Here is a 26,796-nt window from a genome sequence, read left to right on the forward strand (position 1 = left end):
CAGAGCTGCCTCTGTTCCTGAATCCTCTTCTGTCATGGCAAAATAAAGTAGCTCAATCTTACAGCAGTTAGATTAAAATAGAAGACTTGCAAGATGTCCCCTTCAGACTAAGACAGTTCTGTCAATGCAAGTGTACATATGACACCCAAGTGAGGAATCAGGTTTTGTTTTTAGGGGTGCTGTTACTTTTAGCTATAGCGTCCAAGAGAACTTCCAGTAACGACTAAGTAAGCTCTCAGTAAAGCCCATGAAATGGAACTCTTTCCATTCACAGTTGCACTCCCAAGCCCACTGACATTTCTACACAGGAAACAGAGGCATATTCCCTTCAGGTACTGATGCTCCGAGTATGTCTACTCACAGTTTCACAAGATCTTCAATGCAGAAAGAAAAACCTCAAGAGAGGCTTGGAAATAGTGGCTGTGGGATCTTGTACATCCCACCCAAGAGCACAGATGGGGGCCTTGGTTTAAAACAATAAAATGACTTGTATTTATGTAGATCTGTAATGTAATAAAACATCTCAGAGGAGTGTTATAAAAGGAAATTTGACACAAAAGGAGAAATTGAACAGATGATTTATTCAAAAAATTGGTTTTAAGAGATATCTTAAAGGAAGTAAGAGAGGTAGAGAAGGTGCTCCAGAGCTGAGGGCCTCACCAGTTGAAGGCACTGTTATTGATGGTGGACTTTATTAATATCGGGGATGCTCAAGTGCACATGTATCTGGGAACGCTGAAGGAGGTTCTGGAAGGGCAAGACCATGGAGGGATTGGAATACAATGGAGGAGAATATTAAAATTGAGGCATTACTTAACTGGAAGCTAACGCAGATCAGTGAGCAAAGGGGTGATAGGTGAGTATAACTTTGAGCAAGTTTAGAAACAAGCAGCAGAGTTTTGGATGACATGAAGTTTATGCCTCGTCTAAAAAGCATCTCCTGCAGTGCAGCACTCTCACAGTAATTATCACATTGATGTTTGTGGGATCTTGCTGTGTGCAAACTGGCTGTCACATTCCCTACATTACAGCAGTGACTACACTTCAAAAAATACTTCATTAGCTGTTAAGTGCTTTGGTTGTGCACATGTGGCACAATAAGATATTAATCTTTGATTGGCATATTTCAGACCAGTTTCCTCCAAAGGCTGCCACTGCATTATGTTGTCAAGTGGCTATGAGATGAGCTAAACTGTAAGGCTGCTGCCATCAGGTCATAGAGTCATAGAGGTTCACAGCACAGAAAAAGGCCCTTTGAGTCTGCGCCAGTCAAACAAGTACCTAACTATTCTGATCCCATTTTCCAGCACTAGGCCCATAGCCTTGTATGCCAGGGCATCGCAAGTGCACATCCAAATACTTCTTAAATGTTATGAGAGTTTCTGCCTCTACCACCCTTTCAGACAGTGAGTTCCAGATTCCCACCACCCTCTGGGTGAAAAAATTCTTCCTCACATCCCCTCTAAACCTCCTGCCCCTGACCTGAAATCTATGGCCCCTGGTTATTTTTATCTATGCCCCTCATAATTTTATGCACCAATCATGTCCCCCCTCAATCTCCTCTGCTCCAGGGGATAACCCCAGTCTATCCAATCGCTCCTCATAACAAAAACTCTCCAGCCCTGGCAACATCCTGGTAAATTTCCTCTGCACTCTCTCTAGTGCAATCAAATCCTTCCTATAATGCGAATTCCAGAACTGCACGCAATACTGTAGCTGTGGCCTAACCAGCGTTTTATACAGTTCCAGCATAACCTCCATGCTCTTATATTCCATGCTTCGGCTGATAAAGGCAAGTATCCCATATGCCTTCTTAACCACTTTATCTACCTGTCCTACTACCTTAAGGGACCGGTGGACACGAACACCAAGTTCCCTCTGATCCTCAGTACTTCCCAAGGTCCTACCATTCATTGTGTATTCCCGTGCCTTGTTTGTCCTGCCCAAGTGCATCACCTCACACTTATCCAGATTAAATTCCATTTGCCACTGATCAGCCCATCTGACCAGCTCGTCTATATCCTCCTGCAATCTAAGGCCATCCTCCTCACTATTTATCACCCCACAATTTTCACGTCATCCGCGAACTCACTGATCAACCCTCCTACATTCAAGTCGAAATCATCACAAACCTACATTATAAACCAAAACCTTTTACCCAGTGACCCAACCTCCATTCAATGAGCAAAATTTTAAAAACTACATGCGACTGTACATAGTATCAGGTCAAGGGGGTGGAGAGGAAGGGCCAGCTACGTTTGGGAAAGGAAGATGTACTGGGGGGTGGGAGAGGATCGAGATGAAGAGGTGTCTGGGGGTGAGGGGGGTTTGGGAATGGAGGGGAATGAAGGTGTCAGGGGTTGGAGGCAGTATGGGGGTGGAGGGGGTACAGGGGAGAAGGTGGCAACTGTGGAGATAGTGTAAGTGGTTGGGGGGGGGGGGGGGGGGGGGGGTTTGGAAGGGAAGCAGCTCAGGGGGTGGGTGGATGGAGAGGAAGGAGGCCAGAGAGGGGAGAGAGTCTGGAGGGGGGTGAGAAAGGAGTGCAGAGTGGGGAGGGGAGGGAGTAAGGGTGGAGGGAGAAGTATAGGTGTCGGAAGGACCTAAGAAAGGGGGAAGGACTAAGGCAGGGCGGGGAAGGGGTCCCAAGCTGAGGGTGTCCAGGTGAATATGCAAGGGAGGGCTCTGATGAGTCCATGACTGCCTCCTGGAAAGCGAACTGAGGGTGGGCATGGTGTGAGGGAATCATGAGAATGACTGAGGACAGAGTGAGGTGGTAGATGGGAGGGTGAGGGTTCGATGGTAGTGGTAGAAGGGACAGTGAGGGTGGCTGGTGGGGACTCGGAGGCAGACACGGACCCTGGGAGTGGGAAGGGAGGAGGTCGGGGAGGTTAATGTGGATGGGAGTGGGATTTTTGAGAAGGAGGGAACGTGCACATTCACCTCAATATCCCCGAAGGAAAAGGGTTGTGGCTGGTAGGTCATGCAGGGGAGATGGAAGGTGACGTCTGGCGGGGAGGGCGTCACCAGTGATGGGGGAAAGGAAATGGGTGACTGGGGAAGGAGAAAAGGACATGGGTGCAAATGAAGAACTGAATCACCACCGTGCTGCCCAAATCGAAAATGTGAAATGAGAGTTGTGGTGGGCGAGATCAGGAGTGTGATCAGTGGGTGGACAGAGATGCAGATCAGCTCAGGTGGGCAACTGAAAAAGTGAACCCCAGCAGCCAGCACTCAACACTCAAAATGCTCAGGACATTGAGGTAAGTGCGATATGGGAAAGATGCAGGTGCGTGGGAAGAGTGCTTACATGAGGCTTAGAAAAGCCCTGCCCCACACACAAACTTCTCCCTCCAGAATTACTCGTTGGCCAGCAGCTCCCTGTGCGGTGACAAAGATGACGAGGTTGAGGAGTTCACGGACAAAGAGGGCACTGAGGGAGGGGACAGCCTCTGAGATTCCTGAGTGGATGACCTAGGGGTGTCCAGCTGCCATCCTTTCTTCAGGTGCCCGGGGGCCCTGACCACTCCTTGAGGGGAAGGAGCACCTGGAGGGAAGGCGAGGTGCCCCATTTCCCTCATGTTGCCACTGCAGGAACTCATCCGTGGCTCCCACAATGGAGTTGCAGGCCTGCGCACATCTCCAAGTTCTGCTAGACCAGGGTCTCCATGGCGTCTGCCATCCTCCCCATGGAGACCTTCATACGTGCACATGTGGCACCAGCATCAGAGAGCAGTTGGACATACTCCTCTGACTGGCGTTCCACTCTATCGAGGGCTTCCAACAACTCTGTGATGTTCCCACGCCTTCTGCCGACTCTCCAGCAGGAGTTGGAAGGCCAAATCCATAGGTTCATCTTCTGACTCTGGCCTCACAGATTCCCAGCAGTCCTCCAAGTGCTGGGGAGCTCAGCTATAAACCTGCCGCCTCCTGCTGCAGATGTGTGTCCATGCGGCGACCACCAGCTCGTGAACCCGAGCTTCCTCTAGATCTAGGTCCCAAAGTGCATGTCTCTGCGCTGGTGGAGGGTGTGGATAACTGTTGTGACAGGTCTTCCAGGCTGCTTCAATGGAGGAGGTGTTCTCTTGGCTGGAGGTGAGGACGTGGATGGAGCTGAGGGACTGGCTGGCTGAGGGTGCCATGACCGAGCTCCCTGCGAACCAAAGTAGAGATAATTAGTGCATGGCAACAGAGTCAAAAGCAGGAGAGAGATCACTCGCGTTTGCGTTGAGAGGGATGATGTGGTGCAGGATCCTCATGAGGATGTTCGCCACCAACCTCACCATTGCCACAGGCATGGTCCACGTTATCATCAGTCAGCACAATGGCATGCTCCTCAAAGTGAGTGAGGGGCCTATTGTGGGCCAGCCCACCCCCAGTCTGGGACTTCTCCCTGCTGATGTGAACAGGCTTCTCCTGCATGGAAACAGATGGAGAGAGAGTAAGCAGGACACATGGCACTACGTGGAATGTTTGTGTGGTGAGCAGAGCCATCGATGGGATGAGGACGCGAGCTTGAGAAGATATGAGCCTGATGGAGATGTGAGGGTGTGTGAGAGAGTTGGTAGTGTTGTCCCTAGAGGTGTGAGATTCCTGCGATAGGTTTGAGAGTGTGAGAGTTGAGAGTGACTTACCCTGGCGGAACAGATGAGATCATTCATCAAGTAGTGGCATTGGATGGCTGTCCTCTTTTGTGGGGCATTGGTACTGACCATCGCTGCCACTGCCTCCCATGCTGGATTGGTGATGTTACTATCCCTCCTGCGTCCAGAGCAGGGGTACAGGGCATCACAGCAGCCCTCCATGGTGTCCAAAAGTCACTCGAGGGGTGTGTCTCTAAACTGGGGGAGGGGGGGCTGCAGTCTTTTTGCCTTTTGGGGCCATCCTGTGTGCAGCAGTCCTGGTTGGAAGCACTGAGAGATGTGTGCGAAGCTACACTTTAAATGCGGTGCCTGGCATGATGAAGTAGCAAGGTGATGGCGTGGTGGGCGAATGAAAGCCCACCCACCATTGAAACAGTACATTTCCCATGAATGCATAACTAATGTGGTGGGTTTGGGACAATAGGGTGTGAGAAGCTACCATTGCAACCAGTGGGTAAAGCATAGTTTTCCCCACTACCGCACTTAGTGCAAATCTGGAACAATTCTGCCCACTGTGCAAACTGCAGGTAAATTGAATGAAAAATCTGCAAGGATCTGCTGCTCCAATCACAGGCCATTTCTCTCCCATGCTTGCAACCTATCAGTAGCAAACTCAGTAGAGTCAGTTTCTGATTGGGCGAGCAGCGAGTCATCTGAAGGCAAGTGGCAGCTCCTTTGTTTTCAGAGCGCACATTCTCTCTTGGCCTCCTGCAGGAGCACAGGGCCAAGATGGCAGAACGTATGGAGAGGTCACGAGGAAAAGCAGAGTGCAAGGGAAGCAAGCAAGGGCTTGGGAGGGCAGCAGTAAGAAGGGATTCAAGCAGGCGGCAACAAGCGTTTGGCAATCGGGTGGAGGTCATGAAGGCCCACGGAGCAGGTGGCAGGTGTTTGCGGGCGAGTCTGAGTTTGACTGGGGAGAGCAAGAGCTACGAGCGTGAGTGTGTAAGAGCAAGAACCCTGAGTCTGGGAGCCAGAGGTACACAGACACACCCTGCTTTCCTCGTCCTCCCTCCCTAAAAATCTATCCACAAAGCAGGTCAGGAGAGGAGGAAAACTCAGGCTGAAAGACCATCTGCTTCCAAACCTCTGCTTTCGTATGAATTCTGCTGAGGATTGCATGGAATGTGAGCGAGCAGAGACAAATGTACGGTCAGTATTAGCTGAACCTAGCTAAGGCCTGGTCCTACCCCTTCCTAGTCTGCCTTTCTCTATCCCTGCTTCTTAAACAAAATGGCAAAACAAGGTTTTATTGGTGAACTCTGCAGCTTGGCACTTTTTAATGGGAATTTTTATTAATTAATCTTTTTTGAAATTATTAATTTATTGCTGTGACATTAAACATGATTTCAAAAATATCAATGTTGTGTGAAACCTTATCTTACCAAAATGTGATTGTTGGACCCTCAAGTGGGAAATAAATTGAAATGTGGCCTCCCCACCCGAAAAGGTTGGACAAGCCTGGAATAGCAGCCCTCGAGATATTCCAGTTTAAGTCATTACGAAATTCTTAAACTAGAGGAAAGGGCACAAGGCCACTGTGGGTGAACTTGATATATATGTAAAATATGCTGTTATTAAATAACACCCAAGGATTGAAGACTGCAGTTCATTCATCAGACTAGACAATTTCGCACTGGATTTTTGTTGCTTAAGAAAGGTGATTGACCGGAGAACCAGAAACAACATGAGATAACATAAAACCATGCATTGAGTTAGGAGGTGGAATTCAGGACCCGAGAGGGCAGGTGGAAGCAGAATCAGTAACTTCAGAGTGTCAGATAAGTACTCTAAGAGAAGGAAGTCGAACTAATGTGAACAGCTCTTCTTAGACATGATGGACCTTCTTCTGTACTGTACGATTCTACCTGACTTGGGTACCAATTCAAGTTGGGCAGGCAACTTGCTTCTCTGCTTTTGAGGTCCAGGTTGTCTCGGCCATTACTCACCCCATGTACGTGTTGCAGAGTATTTGTGAGCAAAACTCAAACCTTGAGACAATACAGATCAACTTGTCCAAAATTGAGATGGGGCCTTTTCAACCATTCCTTATCAGAGATACTTCAGAACAACACAAAAGCCAGTTTGACCCAAAACCAACAAGACACATTTCCCATTGATTAACAAAGCAGTTCCCGGCCATAGTCTCAATTTCAAATTCCCCCAGTATCACAGCTCAGGGGGAATGTAGCAAAAGAAGTAATCAAAGTGCAGATGAAAGTACTGATTCAAAGTTAGCATCAAGACAGAGCTCTGAGGAGGCCTGTGGAACCTTGAATTAGCTACGAGGCCAGAAAGCCAGAAACAAGAATTGCCCATTCAGTCCACTCCTTCCACAGGTGAGAACCTGGATGAATACAGAAAGTTTACAGGAGAAGTGAAAAAAGAAATAACTGAAGCAAAAAGAGATTACAAGAGACTGGCAACCAACAAAAAGGGGAATCCGAAAGTCTTCTATAGACAAGTAAAAAGAGTAACAGGATGGCAAAGGAGGAACGAGTCCTATAAGAGACCAAAAAGAGGATTTACGCATGGCGGCAAAGGACATGTCTGAGGCACTCTATTTATCAAGGAGGAAGGTGTTGCCAAAGCTGTAAGTAACAGATGAAATTGATAAAGAGCAGGTATTAGAAAGGTTGGTTTTACTGTACTTAAAAGTTGATAAGTCACCAGTACCAGGTCAGGTGCATCCAAGGATACGAAGGGAAGTTAGGGTGGAAATTGCGGAGGCACTGGCCATAATCTTCCAATCTTCCTTAGATACAGGGGTGATGCCAGAGGTCTGGAGAATTGCAGATATTATACCCTTGTTCAAAAAAAATGTGCAATGTTAAGTCCAGCAACTTCAGACCAGTCAGTTTTATCTGAGTGGTGGGAAAGCTTTTAGAAATGATAATACGGGACGATATTAGCAGCCACTTGGACAAATGTGGACTAATTAAGGCATGTGAGCAGAGATTTGTTCAGGGAAAAATCTGTTTAACAAATTTGATTGAGCTTTTTGATGAGATAACAGAGAAGGTTGGTGATGGTTATGCATTGATAAATGGACCTCCAAAAAGCGTTTGATAAAATGCTACATGGAAGGCTTGTCAGAAAAGTTAAAGCTCATGAAATTAATAAAAGGAACAGCGGCAGCATGGATGCAAAGTTGGTTGTGTAACAGGAAATAGAAGTGATGAGCAGTTGTTTATCAGACTGGAGGAAAGAATACATTGGGGTTCTCCAGGGGTTGGTGTTCGGACTCCTTTGCTTAATCTATATTAATAACCTAGACTTGGGGTTGCAGGACACAATTTCAAAATTTGCAAATTGCACAAAACTTGGAAGTATTGTGAACTGTGAGGAGGATAGTGATAGACTTCAAAAGGACATAGACAGGCTGATGGAATGGACTGACACGTGACAGATGAAATTTATTGCAGAGAAGTGTGAAGTAATAAAATTTTGTTCAGAAGAACAAGGAGAGGCAACGAGTTTATCACTATCCTCCAAACCTTAATAAAGGAAATTGCAAACACAAGTCATCATCAGGATACGTTTGAGCCTCTCTCCTTCTCAGCATTCTTCACCTCCCCCTGGTACACACTCCACTCCCACCCCCAGGCCACAGTACACATTGTATTCACTGAGCCACTTCAGACCAGTCAGTCAGTTTTACCTCAGTGGTGGGAAAGCCTTTAGAAATGATAATCCAGGACAATATTAGGCCACACTAGGCATGGTATTCACTGAGCCACTATCATACCATATACTGTGCTGTTTCCAACCACAGGTCACACCTCAATGTCATCCCCCCCACCCTGCCCACTTGTGCAAGTACTTTTCGTGTTGGCTGGTTGAGGACTATGTGGGAAATGGTGTTAAATGAAGAACTACTTTGCAAGACAAAAACAGAATTACCTGGAAAAACTCAGCAGGTCTGACCCTTCAACAGAACTCAAACTACTTTTCAAGGTCTCAGTCCACAGATACAGTTAAAAAGTTAACATGAAACTATTTCTTTAAAAAGCCTCCACTTCAAGACACCTTCTACAATTTAGCATCATTTATACCTCCAGCCATTAACCCACACATTGCCAGAATTTGAAACCATCACTGAGAGATGGCCCCTTGTGCTGTTAAGAGGGCAGGTTAACAGAGACAGATACTTTGGTTGCAGGTGTGACCTGACCTGAACTATCACCAGCTCTTGAAGGTTGTGGATCTGGTGGTTTGGGCAATATCTTAAACCTGGATTTCCGAAAGCTATTTGACCCTGTCCCACAGGATAGATGACAGAAACAGTGCTCTCAACACTTAAGAGTCTGGACCGAAGGGATGGACAGAATCTGGTGGCCACACACACACCAAAAGCAAAAACCTGCATTTAAATAGCACCTTTCACAACCTCAGAAATCCCAAAGCACTTTAAAGCCAATAAGTACTTTGAAGAGTTATATGGAAATATGGCAACCAATTTGTGCACAGCAAGCTCCCACAAACAGCAATGTGATAATGACTAGATAACATGTTTGTGATTTTGATTGAAGGTTAAATATTAGCCAGGACACTGGGGATAACACCACTGCTCTTCTTCAAAATAGTCCCATGATTTCTTTTATGCCCACCCAAGAGGGCAAACAGGAGCTTGATTTAATGTATCATCTGAAAAATGGCATCCCTGATAGTGCTGCGCTCCCTCAGTACTGCACTGGAACGTCAGCCTACATTTTTATGCTCAACCTCTGGAGTGAACCCAAAACCTTCGAACTCAGTCTTAATAACTGAGCCACATGTGACACCAGATAGTGACTGGGCACAGGGTAGCTTCTTGGCTGTCCTTGATGTGCAGAGACCTGGCATCGTGATACAGTTTATAACTACCATAGAAGTGATTAGCATGATGGAATCACATGCAAGGTTTGCAAATGTTATCAAACAGTGATTCTCAGCATGCACAAATTTAAAAAAAAACAGGCTGCAGGCAGTTGCAATTCAATATGAAGGAATGAGATTCTACAGAGAAGCACAGAACAAAATCAAAATATGCTCAAGCTATTGAACAGGATAAAGAGGTAGGGGTTTGGATGGATAGTTTACTAAAAACTGACCATGCATTGTTCACGGACAGTTCAGAAAATGAACAGAATGCCTTGTTGTATAACTATGGATGCTAGTTTGATATCAAGAGGGTTCATTCTAAAATTCTGTCACCTGGGTCTGTGTGTAGCTCTGGTCTCCATCATTTAAAACAGATATGGGGCTATTGGTAGAAGGTCATCAAGATTAAGCCAGAACAGAGGACAGAGCTGTGAACAATTGTTGCTGCCAGGGAACCCTTGTCTCTGGGGTGGGGGGGCAAGAGATTGGCTCAAAGTATTTAAGATTATGAAGGGTCCGAGGACATTCAAGCCAGATAAGGGGTCACATTTTCCAAATTGAAAAAAAGAGGATAAAAGAAAATAGCGCAACAAGGCATTTTTCATTGAAAGGGTGAAGGTGAAATAGATTTGGAATAGATGGATAATAAAATATGGAGGTTGGGGAAGAGGAAGGCAGAACAAGTATCCAGGAGATGGGTTTAAATTGGACCTTGGAGTGTCCCTGTTGACCAACAGATTCCAGGATTATTAGATTGCAATATCCGAATGAAATCTGGGATGAGTTGGGTACATGCACAAGTGGTTTGCCAACTGAAATTAGTTACTGGAAATGTGGACACCCTCCCTAAAAGCACTGTGGGTGTAACTCTTTCGAGTACAAACACATTTCCATCTGTTCCTATTCAGATGAAGTTACATTGTTTCATAGTTTGCCATTATGAGATTTGAACTCTTGATCTTGGGGTTACAAGCCCAGTACCACCTCCACCAAATGAATTGCAGCTCAACCACCACCTTAAAAGGGCAATTCATGGAGCCTGACAGACATCCCAAGAACAAATTTTTAAAAACATATGGGTGGTGGTGGTGGTAGCTTCTTTATACAAAAGCAGGATGGGCAACCTCAATTGAAGCTATTTTTTGGGAGGGAGCACGGGAAACTGGTACAACACATTGCTACTGCTCCATACCAGTCAGAGGGGGCCATGGGTGACTTCGGCAAAACTGCACATTCAAAATAAAAGATGACAGAACTCCAGGATGGAAAAGTCTGTGTGTCAATGCCAGTGACCATTAAAGCCATTTCCATCAAACACTCCCTGGTCAGGTAAAGCACAGAGTGATCACCATCCTCTCCAACGTCAAACTCCTCCCAACACTACACCAGTGGCATTCCCCCTCCTCCACTCCAGCTATCCAATAATCCAACAGTTCTAAACCAGGGGCTGTCCTTTGCTGTGAGTGCAAAACATCGAGGAACCTGGCTCCGACTTGTTTAAACTCATCTCTCATTGAAAACAACATTAAAATGGAGACAGGTCCTTCAGGAGAACAATTAGCAAAGACTTCTTTGTCATGCAAAAAATGTAGTAGGAACATGGAACCCTCCAAAAGCAGTAAACACTAGCTCAATTAATAATTTTGAATCCAAAAGACTGACAGATTGTTACTGGACAGGGCTATTAAGAGACATGGAGCCAATGCAGGTATATGGAGTTAAGAAACCAATTAGCTATGAACTCACTAAACAATTTGACAGGTTCCTATGACTGTTGTAGGTAAGGGTGCCTTAACACAGTTAATCCAGGCTGGATTCAAACCTAAGGATCTGGGCAATGTGTCAAGTGATCCTCCATGTGGGTGTTACCAATATCTGCCATGGGGAAGCTCTTAAACAGATGCAAGTGCTGCCCTCAGGGAATTCACTAAAGCACTGGCACCACCTCAGGGTGAATCTCTCCAATCACCTCCCAATTTCAAACACAGCAGTTGGTAAATTAATAATTCTGAGCTGGAGTTTGAAACACATTTCGAATTTAGGCAGCTCTCCGGACATAGCATTTCCATGAGAAATTCCTTAGCCTGAATTGCAACATTTAAGTTGAAAAGTACTATTCTAAAATTATATTTGGGCTCGGTTAGACCACATCTGGAATAGCACATGCAGCCTCTGCTTTTTTTTAAAAAAAACAAGAAATCCTTAAACAGCTCACCCATCATCTGCTATAACAACTGCAAACTTAGCTTTATGAAAAGCAACAATTACAGAACCACACCCAACATTCACCTAATGTCAAGAAGGTATAATAATATCTATAATGTTTTTGGAAATTATTTTAAAATAGGGTTTAGTGGAGTCTGTGTGTGTGTGCGCGCGTGTGTGTGTGCGCGCGCATGTTTGTTAACTGGATTAAAGCCAGCTTAGTCTAGAGGCTTTGATGTATAGAAGTAAGTTTGAAATGTTAATTAGGTAAACATGGGGGCAATTCGTATTTTTCTTTAAACAAACTAGAGTAGCTTGGATTCAAAGGGAGGGTGTGAAATATTACACCTAACCATGTGTAGCTCAAAAATAGTGTGTTTGTTTGTTTTCCCCAAGGATTACTAATAAAGTGGGTATTATGAAAGGGTCTTATTTATTAGAAGAGGTAAAGTTCAAAAGACAGCGATACAATGAAATTTTCCTCTTTGAATGCAAATTATGTATAAAGGAAGAGAAGGCTGTTGGTAAAAAGGAGACGGATTCTAAAATCTAAAGCTTCTAGCTGGTAAGCCTCAAGCCACTGTCTGCATGTACCCAGAGCTGAAAGAAACTCATTTTGAAGGCGATTGTTCAGAGTGAGATTTGCCAGGGGTCCGTTTAAATCTGTGTGTTTTACTGCCTTAATGGAGGTGTAACTAGGAGTCAAATTAATTAGGGGATTTTTGTAGTTATTATAGTAGTAATTTTGTCAACATATCTATGTGCTTACAGTCTTTGTATTAATAAATGTTTAATTTAGTTTTTTAAAAAACCTCTTGATACTTAGTGGTCTTAATAATACTGAATTCAAAGCCTGCATCTCAAAACATCCAAATTGCAAAATTGGTTATGACAGTTGTTTCAAGTTTCCCTCTGGGATTTGAACAGCTCAGCATTTACCAAGCTTCATTATCTATTGCTAGTATATAGCTTAAAAACTCATCTCCAACTCTTCCCCTCCCCCAGCACTTGCTAGAGTGAATAGAGATCTACACTGGTTTTGTTTTCATGAGTTAGCTATTGGCAGGAAGAGGAACGAAAAGAGATGTACAGGAGTCAATGGGGCAGGCGTGAGGATGATGATATCAGGGCAACCCATTTATTTGGACAGCAAAAATAACACACACCAAAAGTATTTGGGTCTGGGGTGGAATCCTTTTGAACCCCCCCATCAGGATGGACGGGAGTTACTGTGGAACATGAGGTCAGCATAGAGCGAGGTACCAGCCCCACCAGCTGTGAAATTCTGTATTCCTGAACCCCAAGGTTGGAAGAGGGAGCTGGCAACTTACATCATCAGACTCCCAGGCTAGATTACAACAAAATGAACACGTGGGAGACACACCAACTTCCTGCATCACCGTGAGTAATCTAAGCTGCTCTTAATAGCAACAGCCATCATCTGCTGAATCCCAACAGCCAAATATCAAGAACAACTGTTGAAAGGAAAGAGGATACAGATCATACAGGAGATGTAGAGCACAAAGAAACACCTGCACTTACACAGATCTTCAGTATTACCCACAGACAATGGCTTCTCCCAATATAACAGGCTTTACACAGGAGTCAGAATAAGAGCAGGATAGAAGGAATCCATAATACTTCAGGGGTATATGCAACAAGTGGTATGGCCTTATAGAACCAGGTAGGTCCCATTCCTACTGATCTGAGCCGGGCTGCTGGTTGATGGGTCATAACTGGCCGTGGGTGAGATCAGGAAAAAAAGTCACAATTCCCCTTGCAGCATAAAAGAGTTAAAGCAAAAGTCATACAAATGAAAACAATCAGACACAGATGTGACATGCCATCAGTTTCAGCTCATCCCCCCACCTTCCCCAAATAATCATGGTCCAGGTTCTCAAGTGAAGCGACTGGAGAATATCAGGCAATATATAACCCCGCATTGGCTAAGATAAGGGAAAGGAAGTTGGAGAAACCTGATGTGGGCCTAGAGTTAACAGCACACATGCTCTGAATGGGAGAGTCCTCGAAAAGCCTCAATATCCTGATGTACAGGCAAATACCCTTTGAACACTGGTAACCCTGTCTCTCCAGCTACTGTTACATTGCTGGACTGAAGCAGCAAGTACCTCTGGCTCCTGACACACTCTGTGCAATGTCCAAAGGAAGCTTCAACATCAACTTGCATTTATATAGCATCTTTCTCATAAAACAGCAAGCTCCTCCACCGGAGCTTTATCGAAGAAAATTTGATGCCGAGACACAAAAGGAGAAACGAGAGCAGATGACCATAGCTTGGTCAAAGAGGTAGGTTTTAAGGAGTGTCTCAAAAGAAGAGAGGGGTGGAAGTGAAGACATTTAGAGATGTAATTCCGCAGCTGGCCCTCAGTGAATCTAGCTACTCTACACTGGGATTGTCACTGTCTGCACCAAGCCCACACATTAGGAGACATCAACACTAAACACTCCAGCCCAGCAGTTTCTGTCGAAGGACCACCAACGACATGGACCACCACCACCAACCCTCATTCCATCCATGAGCTGGGGCAGGGGAGGTTTCACACAATTAAACTTATTTTATAAGACAAGTTAAAAGCCTGTCTTCTTAATGACCCAAAACTACAGTAAACACATACACCCTGGCAAATTCAATTCAGCACTGACTGGCAACATCCACATCAACATCTTAAAAACTTCTGCTGCCAACAGCTCCTTCAGAGTTTCATGCCACTGGTCTGGATGTTTCTGTAATGAGGTATTTAATTTCACATGCCCGAGTAAATCAAGAAAACCTGTTTTCACATATGGAAGAGTCAGTAACCAGTGGACATATACTTAAGACAACTGGGAAATGAACAAGGAGGGAGAGGAGGAGAACTTTTTCTTTAAAAACACAATGAGTTGTCATGATTGGTATTGGTTCTCTTGCTCTTTACTATTTTTAATTGATAATCTTGATGTGCACAGTCTGCCAGTTTGCAGATGATAATAAATTAGTGCAAACGTCAAGGCTGTAGAAGATACTTGACTGCTTCTTTGGTCCTTGGTGCTTTGGGCTAGTGAGTGGCAAGTTATGTTTAACATCCAAAAGCACAGCATTATGCATGTGGATTGGATGAATGTGGAATCTTTGTACATATATCCAATGATAATAGGGATTCACTCAAGCAGACACAGAATGAAGAGTGAAGGGAGGAGAGCGAAGAGAGAAAGATAGGAGAAAGAGAAAATAAAAGAAAAGAGTGAAAGAAAACGAGAAAGGGAGAGAGAAAAGAGGGAGGAAGAGAGAAAGAGCAAAATGAGAGGAAAAGAGGGGAAAAAAGAGAAAAATGAGAGAGGGTTATGGAGGACACAGATGTCAAAGTTCATCAGCAATGTTATAACAAATGGTTTTGTCCTTGTACAAGGGCTTGGCCAGGTCTGAGTTAGAATACAGTATCCAGTCTCAACTCCTCTTATGATGGGTGATATTCAGACTTTGGAAAGGCTCAATATGCTGGAATGTGATTGCATTGGAAGTGGTGCAGAGGAGATTCATCAGGATGTTTGCCTGGGATGAAACATTTAAATTATGAAGAGAGGTTGGATAGACTTGATTGTTTTTGTTGGAGCAGAGAAGACTGAGGGGCGACCTGATCGAGGTGTACAAGGTTAAGAGGGGCATGGACAGGGTAGATAGAGAGCAGCTGTTCCCCTTGGTTGAAGGGTCAGTCACGAGGGCACACAAGTTCAAGGTGAGGGGCAGGAGGTTTTGGGGGGTTGGGGGGCTAGGGGGGGGGGGAATGTGAGGGAAAACTTTTTACCCAGAGGGTGGTGATGTCTGGAATGCACTGCCTGTGGAGGGTGGTGGAGGTGGGTTGCCTCACACCCTTTAAAGAAGTACCTGGGTGAGCACTTGGCACATAACATTCGAGGCTATGGGCCAAGTGCTGGTGAATGGGATTACATAGGTAGGTCAGGTGTTTCTCACGTGTCGGTGCAGACTCGATGGGCCGAAGGGCCTCTTCTCCACTATGTGATTCTTTAGAGAAGCACAGATTTATGAGGAATCTGATCAAGGTTTATAAATTGATGGAAAGAGTGGGGGAGTGATCAAGGTGGTCTGATGTGCTTCAAAATCAAAATGAATTATCTTTGAATGACAGTTACTGTGTACATCTTGCCAATGGAAATATTGACCAAATAACTTGATGAGGCCAAGGAAGAAAATTCAAAACAAACTAAATAATGAAGCGAGGGATGGGTTGAGAGGAAAAAAAACTAGTTAAACCCCCATGAAGTAGGGCTTCTATTTTTTTTTTTTACATCACAGGATATTCAAGGGAACAAGAAGTAGACCAACAGTGTACAGTATTGGTCACCTTATTTAAGGAAGGATGTAAATGCGGTGGAAGCAGTTCAAAGGACGTTTACTAGATTAATACCTGGAATAGGTGGGTTGTTTTATGAGGAAAGGTTGGACAGACTAAGTTTATATCCACTGGAGATTAGAAGAGTAAAAGGTGACTTGATTGAAACATACAAGATCCTGAGGGGTCTTGACAGGGTGGATGTGGAGAAGAGGTTTCCCCATGGGAGAATCTAGAACTAGGGGTCACTGTTTAAAAATAAGGGTTACCCATTTAATACAGAGATGAGGCAAAAATTTTTCACTCAAAGGGTCACGAGTCTTTGGAGCTCTCTTGAAAAAGGTGGTGGAAGCAGAGTCTTCGAATATTTTTAAGGCAAAGGTGGACAGATTCTTGGTAAGCAAGGGGGTGATAGGTCATCAGCCATGATCTTATTAGATGGCGGAACAGGTTTGAGGGGCTGAATGGCCTACTCCGGCTTCTTGTTTGTATGAAACAGAGACTTTACCCAGAGTATTAGCAGCTATTGGACGTTCAAGGACAGCGAACAAAATGTTAAACACAGATTACATAAAGGCTGCTCTTACAAATGTGAACGATGATAATGACAGCTTTCAGAAACTTCATAATCAAGTGACTATTGATCACAAACAGCAGTTTTTAAACTGATGTCATTTTACCACTCAGCATAACACAGAGATAACTCAGTTATCCATATATCCAATGATATCCAAACACCCAACTCAGAGAGCCGGTGCAGACACGATGGGCTGAATGGCCTCCTTCTACACCGTAACAATTCTGTGATTCTATGAAATTAGAACAGATTTGTAAAGAACAGGTGCTAGCAGCTTTGGTACAATTGAGTTCAACATCCTTCCTTTCCCCCCCACAAACAACATTTTACACATCCCTTCCAACTGCTGTCAGTTTTCAGCAGGTTTGGTGAAAGGGAGAGGTACAGAAAACAAAAGGCTGCCATACTTAATCCAGATACAAGTTTGGCACACTCACATGTGGAGTACTGCACCCAGGCAAGATCCCAGCTAGAAAGAAATAACTTTATTTCTAAAGCATTTTTCACAATCTCTGAATGTCCCGAAGCACTTTACAGTCAATGAAGTACTTGTGTTGTCACACTTGCAATATAGGAAACACCAAAGCAAATTTAAACACAGCAAGTTCCCACAAAAAGCAATGTGGTGATAAGCAGATAATCTGTTTGTGACATTAGTTGAGCAATTAATATTGGCCCAGGATACCAGCAATAACTCCCCTGTTATTCTTCTCAAATAGCAAAATGAGATCTTTCACATCCACCTGAGGACAAACACAAGATGGCACCTCCACCAGTGCTGCGCCTCCAAAAGATGGTGCCCCCAACAGTGCCACGTTCAAAGTGCCAGCTTGAGTCACACACTCAAGTCTTTGGAGTGAGACTCGAATTCCTGACCTTCTTACGCAGAGCCGAGAGCACTTTCCATTAAGCCATGACCAATGCCAGCCTCAGGTTTTTGACAGCAAGAGTTAAATTCTTTCCTTTAGGGACGGCAGGTTTAGAGATGTCACAACAGACTTCTATAAAATAAAGGGACGGGACTCAGTCCAATGGGATCAGTTAGTTCAGATCCCAGGAAACGTTTCTTTTTGCAGAGTCATGGTCCTCTGGAATAGAGTACTGAAAGTGGCCAGAAGTATGGATTCAGCATGATCTTTTAAAAGGGAACTTGACAAGTTGCTGAGAGAAGGTATCTGCAGCAACATAGGACAAATTGTCAATTAGTTGGGGTCATAAAGGGTTTAGTGGTTACTGTGGTCTCTCAGGCTTTTGCTTATGGGAGTCAGGAGAAATTCCCCAGTATTTCTATGCTGAGTTGGCTACAGCTTTTTCCTTCACTGCTGTCTCTCCTGGGAGAACGTGTAGTCAGAGGCGAGTCAGTTGGGGGTGCAGCAGGCTCACACTGGGGCAGGAGCGCTGTTCTTTCTGAATACTCGAGTAACCAGAACGGTGTTGGCTGTGGCCCGCAGGTAGCAAGCACTCTCACCCCAGAATTAGAAGGTTATGCAGTTCATTCAGACTTAAACACAAAAATCGAGGCTGACAATCTGCACAGTATTGAAGGTGGGCTGCACAGTCAGAGTGCTGTCTTTCAGATGTGACATTCATCAATGATTCCATCTGCTTGCTCAGGTGGTTGTAAAAATAATTTCAAAGAAGAATAGGGGCAACATGACTTGGCCAAGATTTATCCCTCAAATCAACATTACTAAAAAAAAAAGTATCACATTGCTATTTGTGGGAGGTTACTGTTTGCTAATTAGCTGTGATATTACAACAGTAGCTGGACTTTAGCAGTATGTCATTGGCCGTAAAGTGCTTTGGGTCATCCAGGGAAAGGGGGTGTCTGTGCACCCAAGTTTCTGTTTAATCCAGAGCTTTGCAACTCAGAGACGAAAGCATGGCACGCTGTGTGCTGCATTATACACAGAACGCTTCATCAGGGGGCTCCGCATCTGTCCCTCTGTAAAATTCTAAGCAAAGAACCAAGAGAGACTTGGGTTCTCTCCTCACTGCACTGAAGAGCGTGACATGGGCAAAATGTGGCAGTTTTCCCTGGTTCAGTGTATACAAAGAAACCCCAAGCTCAAATCAAAACTCAGCAACGTGCTGCATCCCTGCCACAGGAATCCCCTCAGCTCCTCCACCCTACCCCCCAAAAACAAAGATAAAGCAGCCCAAATTTTATCTTCTGCCTTTCCCCATGAAGATGGAAACAAACGTTCAAGACATCCTCCTGGCTGCCTGTCTTAGTAAAAACAAGCAGCATCCATTTGCACAGGATGACAGCAGGAAACACCCAGCAGGCTGGTCAGCATCCGATCAAGAAGACAAGCTCACTAAACCGGAAGACAACTAGGTTTTATTTCTCTCCCCATAAAAACATAAGCAAGAAGAGCAAGGCAGTCCCTTGAGGAAGCTTCACCATTCAATATACTGATGTTCAAATCCACCTCAACTCCTCTTTTCTGCCCTATCCCCATAACCCTTGATCACTTCATGCCCAAAAAAAATCTAGTGATCTCTGTCGTGACTGAACTCAATGACTGCGTCTCCGCAGCTCAAAGCGGCGAATTCCAGCAATTCCTGGTGTGTGTTCCTAGAGATTCCCCCCTCCCATTTTCAAATTTGTCATTTGCAATTTTATTTTTTCTTTGATGGTCCAGAACTTTGTGATTACGTCCACAGAATTGTCCAGGCTCAGTGTGTGACTGTCAACACAGTAAAGGGAAAGATCTCGCAGAGTGGTGCCTTACAGCCTTGCTCAGGACAGACTGTCCCCTCAAGGTGGGTATTATATCGATAGTGTGCAGCAAAAATAAAACCTGCCCTCTGAATGTGGCGCAACAGTTTCTGTCTCTCTGAGCACTGTAGGTAAACTGTAGCCCATTAGCAGAGAGCTGACTCGCAACTTAGAGCAGACAAGGGGGAGTGAAAAGGAAACAATTTTTAAAGTATCAGGTAAAGGGAAACGAAGTAATTGTCATGTCTGCCTGGAAACTCGCACCACAGTAGCAATGATGACTGTTACAATCTTAGTGAGTAACACTTCCTTAAAAAAAATATCCACTTAAACAGAAACCTCCATTTTCAGAATCATTATTAAACCACATCTTACATCACTATCACAAAGCTGCCTGGGGCTCCCAACAATGGAGCAACTGGCTCACAAGGCAAATGTCACTTGCAACTTCAAAACAGAAAATGCAAGTATACAAACACACACAAATAAGGAAGGTTTGTGTACCATAACAACAGTTAAGGAGTGGGCTACAAGTCTGCAAGCAACACCACTTAAACAATCCGTGTTTTTGCTTAGAAATGCATTCCTTAGTTGTGTGGGAAGAACTGTAGCAGAGATTGAACTGGAAGATAAGCTTCCAAGTTCCAAACTGCACAGCAAGTCTACTGTATTTGGATATACCAGGAAAAAAATAGTGCTGACATCAATTGGATACAGAGCACTCACCCAACCAAAACGTCCCACCTGGTCAAAAATACTCATAGGAAGGATGTTAATGCAATTCTTCCTTAAAAGGTTTTTTTTTGAAAGCTGTTTTCACTGCAGGAAAGTGCTCACACATTCAGACGCAGGGTCGGAAATGGTAATCACACAGAGGGGCAGTGTAACATTTTTTAAATTACAGAATCCACACCTGAATCAATCTGAGAAGCTTTCGATTCCTTGCACTCAGAATCAGCAAGAGAATCAGAGGCTGCAATCTAGACTGATGAGGGAGAGAAAAAGGAACAGTTTGGCTTCAGCAGCCACAGCAGAGTAAAAGGTGGGATTTTGAGATAAAAACAGAAAATGCTGGAAAAACTCAGCAGGTCTGACAGCACCTCTCTCCACAGATGCTGTCAGACCTGCTGAGTTTTTCCAGCATTTTCTGTTTTTATTTCAGATTTCCAGCATCTGCAATATTTTACTTTTATATTAAAAAATGGGAATTTTACTATTTCTATAAAAGGGCCCAAATCTGTTTCGCCAAAAGCTGGGTTTGGAACATTCCTGTAACCACTCAGCGTTTTCCAATGCTGCAAGGTTCTTAGCGGACGCTGCAGAACAAATGCCATCCTGAGCTTCCAATCCTGGCACACTTTCTAAAGCACCTCACACTTATGAGCGCATCTATAAGGAAGTTACACATCTTCAACAAAGTGCGACCCAGTGAAAGTGGGTTTGTACACCTTTGCACAGCTGCATGACAAGTAATTATAATAAATAACAGCAGAGACCCGGGCGGGGGGGGCGCAGACACATACCAATCAAAAAAACTGAGCCTAAACGCACCAATGGGCAAAATACAAACCCCACAGAATGAGGAGCAAATAGGAAAAATAAAACTGGTGACTCGGCTGGACCCCAGCTGTCAGCGAGTCGAACATTAAAAGCCACGGGCAGCAATGAGAAGTTTGTGTATTAAAATCATCAAGTCACGACTTCCTCAATCTCACCACGTATCGATTGAATCGGCACCATGTTAAAACTGAAAGTAAGCGGGCAAAGCCGTCACTTGGAGAAATTCCAGATCATGTTCCAGGGAAATTGCAATACTTACTTGCATTTAGTTCTATTACAAAGGACAGCCATTCTCTTTATTGTATTCTCTCTCTCTCTTTCTTTCTGGTTACCATTCCCTGCCATTTTTCCCCCACAGAAACCCACATTTCTGGAAACAAATGCAGATTCTTGCAGACTCTCCCGCTCCTTCCAGCTCAGCACAATCCACAGACACGTTAACATTCACGTACCTTGACACTGGAATCCTTGTTTCCCAAATCCCCTGCAATTAAAACACAAAAATCACAAACATTAGGGAAAAGAAACAGAAAACACAAGGCCGAAAATAAAACAGCGCAAGGATTAAGAAAACAGGAGGACCAGGAAACACAACCAAAATGAAACGTCACAAAAAATTATGAAATAAAGTAGATCAGGAAACAAAGCAGAACTAAGGGTGAAAAAAATTTAAAAGGATTAAGAAACAAAATAGCACAAAGATCAAGGGAAAGGGAAAGGGGGGGGGGGAGAAAGGACAAGGATGAGTGTGAGGTGAACCAAAAGTGAACAGCAAGCTGATCAGGAAGGTGAGACACAAAGTTTACAGAGTTAAGAGAAAGTTTTGACTCTCCGTGTGTGTGTGTGTGTGTGTGTGTGGGGCGGGGTGGGGAAGAGGGTTGTGTTTGGGACAGGAGTTGGTTGGGACGGGGTACAAAGCTCGCCCTGTCGTCCCCGTCCCCCACCCCTTTCTCACTCACCAGATGAAGTCGGTGCAGTGGCTGCAGAAGGTGGGCTGCTTGAAGAAGCGGGCGGTGAACTTGTGATCCTTCACCTCACACACGTTCTTCTGCCGCAGGGCTCCCTGGCGAGCAAACCGATTGACGGTCTCGCCGCCGTCGCCCTCCGCATCGGCCATTTTATTCCCAAAGTGTATTTAAACCAAAAAAAAAACCCCCACAGCCACCCCCAACCCCCCACCCCACAAAAAATGCAGAAAGTGTAGGTGCGGCGGAGGCGGAGGGTGACTGAGAGGTGCCCAGCACCGAACCCTCGCTCTTTATCACTGACAGGAGCTCCGCCCGGCAGCAGCCGCAGCGTCAGAGCCCCAGCCTCCAACATAGAGCCAGGGCGGCGGCTCAACACCGCCCCCTGCCGCTCTGCAGCAGACAGCACATCCCACTGGCCACAGCACTCGCACTCCAGACACTGCCGTGCACATTTCAAATGATTTCCATGTTTAATTGGATGGTAGATTACATGGTGAGTGTTATTACTCGCTTCTCTTTTGATTTTGCATTCCATGCAGGCGAGTTCCATGACTCAACATTTAAATATCATCACAAGAGTAATCGATACTGGCATTTCAAAGTTTAGACCAGTTTACACAAAACATCAGGCGACGTACTAAATACCGTACTCACTCACATAGTGTATTCACCCATATACACTGTACATAGGATCATACGTTTCTTTCAGGAATAAAAACCCCACAAGAAAAGTGGTCCAACCATGGAAAAATAAAGAAATTAAGGACAGTATTAGATTAAAAGAAACTTACAAATGTTGGCAAAAACAATTGGGAGTTGATGATTTGGAGTGTTTTAAAAATCAGCAAAGGAGGACCAATAAAATAATGAAGTGGGAGAAAATAGAATGAGAGTCAACTAACGAGAAATATCAAAACTGATTGTAAGAGCTTCTACAAGTATACAAAAAGGAAGAGATTAGCGAATGTAAAGGTGGATCCCTTAGTGGCTGAGACAGGAGAAATCATAATGTGGAATTAGAAAATGGCAGAGACATTAAACAAATACTTTGCCTCTGTCCCCACAGTGGAAGACATACACACACAAAAATCAGATGTTGTGGGGAAACAAGGAAAGGGAGGATCTTAACAGTAATTAATATTAGTAAAGAAAAGGTGCTAGAGAAATTAATGAAGTAAAGGGCTCTGAATCTACAGGCCTACAACCTCAGGTTTTTGAAGAGGTGGCTACAGAATAGTGGATGCACTGGTTTCAGAATTCACTGGATTCATGGATTGGAAGGTAGCAAACGTCACCCCACAGTTCAAGAAAGGAAGGAATGAGAAATCATGGAACTACAGGTCAGTTAGCCTGACATCAACAGACAAGAAAATTATAGAATCTATTATTAAGGATGTGGTAATAGGGCACTTGGAAAATCACAATATGATTAGATAGAGTCAACACAGATTTATGCAATGAAAATTATGTTTTGACAAATCTGTCAGTTTTTTTTCATGCATGAGATAAGGGTATTGCTGGCAAGCCCAGCAATTATTGCCCACCCCTAATTGCCCTTGCAAAGTGGTGGTGCGCTGTTTTGAACTTATGCAGTCTATGTGATGTAGGTACACCCACATTGCAGTTAGGAAAGGAGTTCCGGAATTTTGACCCAGCCACAGTGAAGAAATGCCAATATGGTTCCAAGTCAAGGTAGTGCATGGCCTTGGAGGGAACTTGTAGGTGGTGGTGTTCCCATGCACCTGCTGCCCTTGTCCTTCTAGGTGGTAGAAATCAGTATTTGGAAGGTGCTGCTGCAGGAAGCTTGGCAAGTTGCTGTAGTGCTTCTTATAGATAGTACACGCTGCTGCCACTGTGCGCTGGCGGTGGAGGGATTGAATTTTTAAGGTGATGGATAGGGTGCCAAACAAGCAGGCTGCTTCATCTTTGATGGTGTTAAGCTTGTTGAGTATTGTTGGAACTGCACTTATCTGGGCAGAGGAGAGTATTCCATCACACACCTGACCTCTGCTTTGTAGATGCTGGACAGGTTTTGGGGCATCAGAAGATGATTTACTTACTGCAGAATCTACTTCATTTGACCTGCTCTTGTAGCCACAGTATTTATATGGCTCGTCCAGTTCATTGTCTGCTCAATAGTTGAGCAGGATATTGATGGTGGGAGAACTCAGCAATGATAATGCCATTGAACATCAAATGGAGATGGTTAGATTCTCTTTTGTGGAGATAATCATTGTTTGGAACCTCTGTGATGCTAATGTTTTTTGCCACTTATCAGCCCAAGCCTGAATGTTGTCCAGATTTAAGTGCATGGGGGCACAGACTGCTGAAGTGTTTGAGGAGTTGAGGGTGCAACTAGCAAGTTAGATAAGGGGGAAACAGTGGGTGTGGTATATTTGGATTTTCAAAAGATTTTTGATAAGATGCGACACAAGATTAAGTCTCATGGGATTGGGGTACTATATTCTCATGGATTGAGAATTGATTAATGGACAGAAAACAGAGAGTAGCCATTTGTAACTAGTCAGGTGCTGCAAAGATCATTGCTTGAATTTCAACTATTTACAATCTATATCAATAACTTAGATAAGGGGAGTGAGAGTATTGTATTCAACTTTGATGGTGATACAAAACTAGGTAGGGAAGGAAGCAGTTAGGAGGATGTAAGCACCCTGCATATGGATATGGACCAGTTAACTGGGTGGGAAAGAAGGTCGAAGATAGATTATTACATGGGGAAAGGTGAAATTACCCACTTTGATAGGATGAATAGAAAAACAGACTATTTTGTTCAAGATGAGAGACTGGGAAATGTTGGTATTCAACGGGATTTGGGTGTACTTGTGCATGAATCGCTGAAAGATAACATGTAGCTACAGCAAGCAATTAGGGAAGCAAATTGGATGTTGACCTTTATTGTAAGGCGGCTGTTGTACAAGAGTAAGTGAATATTGCTGCAATTATATAGGGCTTTGGTGAGATCACACCAGGAATATTGTTAAAAACAAAAAACTGCGGATGCTGGAAATCCAAAACAAAAACAGAATTACCTGGAAAAACTCAGCAGGTCTGGCAGCATCGGTGGAGAAGAAAAGAGTTGACTTTTCAAGTCCTCATGACCCTTCAACAGAGAAAGGTTTCTTGAGGACTCGAAACCTCAACTCTTTTCTTCTCTGCCGATGCTGCCAGACCTGCTGAGTTTTTCCAGGTAATCCAGGAATATTGTGTACAGTTTTGGCCTCCTTCCCTAAGGAAGATTATACTTTCCTGAGTGGAGGTGCAAAAAAAGTTAAACAGATTGATTCCTGGGATGAGTGGATTGTCCTATGAGGAGAGATTGAGTAGAATGGAGCTATATTTGCTGGAGTTTCAAAGAATGAAAAGTGACCTAATTGAAATACAAGATTCTGAAAGGGCTTGACAGGTTAGATGCTGAGAGGCTGTTTTCCATAACTGGAGAGTCTAGAACTAGGAGGCATACTATCAAGATAAAAGGTCAACCATTTAGTTCTGAAAGGAGACATTTCTGGAATTCTCGACCCATGAAAGCTGTGGGTGCTTGGTCATTGACTATATTCTTACTTGACATTGTCCTCATTAATCCACCTATCACAGATGTACTGTCCCTAACAATATTGATAGAAGTGACTACCAGACCATCCTTATGAAGACAAAGTCCCATCTTCACACTGAACAAGTTCTCCATCGTGTTGTGTGGCAATTCCACCATGCTAAATGGGATGGATTCGGAATAGATCTAACAGTTCAAAACTGGACATCCGAGAAACACTGTGCACCGCCAGCAGCAGCAGAATTGTACTCCACCACAATCTGTAACCTCATGGCTCAGCATGTACTTCAGTCTATCAAGGCCATCAAGCCAGGAGACAGACCTTGGTTCAATGGGGTATGCAAGAGAGTACGACAGGAGCAGCACCAGCCATGTCTAAAACTGAGGTGCCAACCTGGTGAAGAAACAACACAGGACTACATGAATGCTAAACAGCAGAAGCAGCATGCTATAGACAGAACTCAGTGATCCCACAACGAACAGATCAGATCTAAGCTCTGCATTCCTGCCACATCCAGTCATGAATGGTGGTGAACAATTAAACAACAAATAGGAAGGGGGGGCTCCACCAACATTGCCATCCTCAATGATGGTGGAACCCAGCACACGAGTGCAAAAGACTAGGCTACAGTATTGACGACCATCTTCAGCCAGAAGTGCTGAGTGGACAAATCATCTCACTTCCCTTATGAGAGCCTTGTATCACAGAAGCCAGTCTTCAGTCAATTCGATTCACTTCGTGTGATCAGGAAACACTGAAGACAGTGGACCCTGATAATATCCTGATGGAAGTACTAAAGATCTGATCTCCAAAACTAGCCACACCCCTAGCCAAGCTGTTCAAGTATAACTACAATGCTGGCATCTACCCAGCAATGTGGAAATTGTCCCAGTATGTCCTGTCCACAGAAAGCAAGACAAATCCAACCCAACAATTACCAACCCATTAGTCTACACTCAATCATCAGCAAAGTGGTGGAAGGTATCGTCGACATCGCTGTCAAATGGTACTAACTCACCAATCACCTTCTCAGTTTGGGTTCCTTTTTTTTATTCATTCACGGAATGTGGGCTTTGCTGGGTGGGCCAGCATTTATTGCCCATCCCTAGTTGTCCTTGAGAAGGTGGTTGTGAGCTGCCTTCTTGAACCATTGCAGTCCGTGTAACATAGGTACACCCACAGTGCTGTTAGGAAGGGAGTTCTAGGATTTTGACCAATGAAGAAATGAAGATATATTTCCAAGTCAGGATGGTGAGTGACTTGGAGGGGAACATCCAGGTGGTGGTGTTCCCATTTATCTGCTGCCCTTGTCCTTCTAGATGGTAGTGGTCGTGGGTTTG

The 26,796-nt window shown here is 44.3% G+C and overlaps 1 protein-coding gene across 3 annotated transcripts in view; it reads right to left on the reverse strand.

Moving 5' to 3' along the window:
* The window catches only part of prkcab (protein kinase C, alpha, b), a 311,791-nt gene extending 289,733 nt beyond the window's left edge, over positions 1-22,058 (reverse strand). For 2 of the 3 annotated variants that reach the window (XM_041216608.1, XM_041216607.1), the window contains exons 1-2: positions 21,876-22,058; positions 21,369-21,400 (exon numbers count right to left, since the gene is read on the reverse strand). In XM_041216608.1, the coding sequence (XP_041072542.1) occupies positions 21,369-21,400; positions 21,876-22,033 (190 nt within the window). In that variant the 5' untranslated portion in view covers positions 22,034-22,058. The remainder of the gene's footprint in view (positions 1-21,368; positions 21,401-21,875) is intronic. The other variant, XM_041216609.1, reaches the window with a different exon arrangement.
* Positions 22,059-26,796: the final 4,738 nt, after the last annotated feature.

The sequence above is a fragment of the Carcharodon carcharias genome, chromosome 22, assembly GCF_017639515.1.
Source record: "Carcharodon carcharias isolate sCarCar2 chromosome 22, sCarCar2.pri, whole genome shotgun sequence".
NCBI classification, from domain to species: Eukaryota; Metazoa; Chordata; class Chondrichthyes; order Lamniformes; family Lamnidae; genus Carcharodon; species Carcharodon carcharias.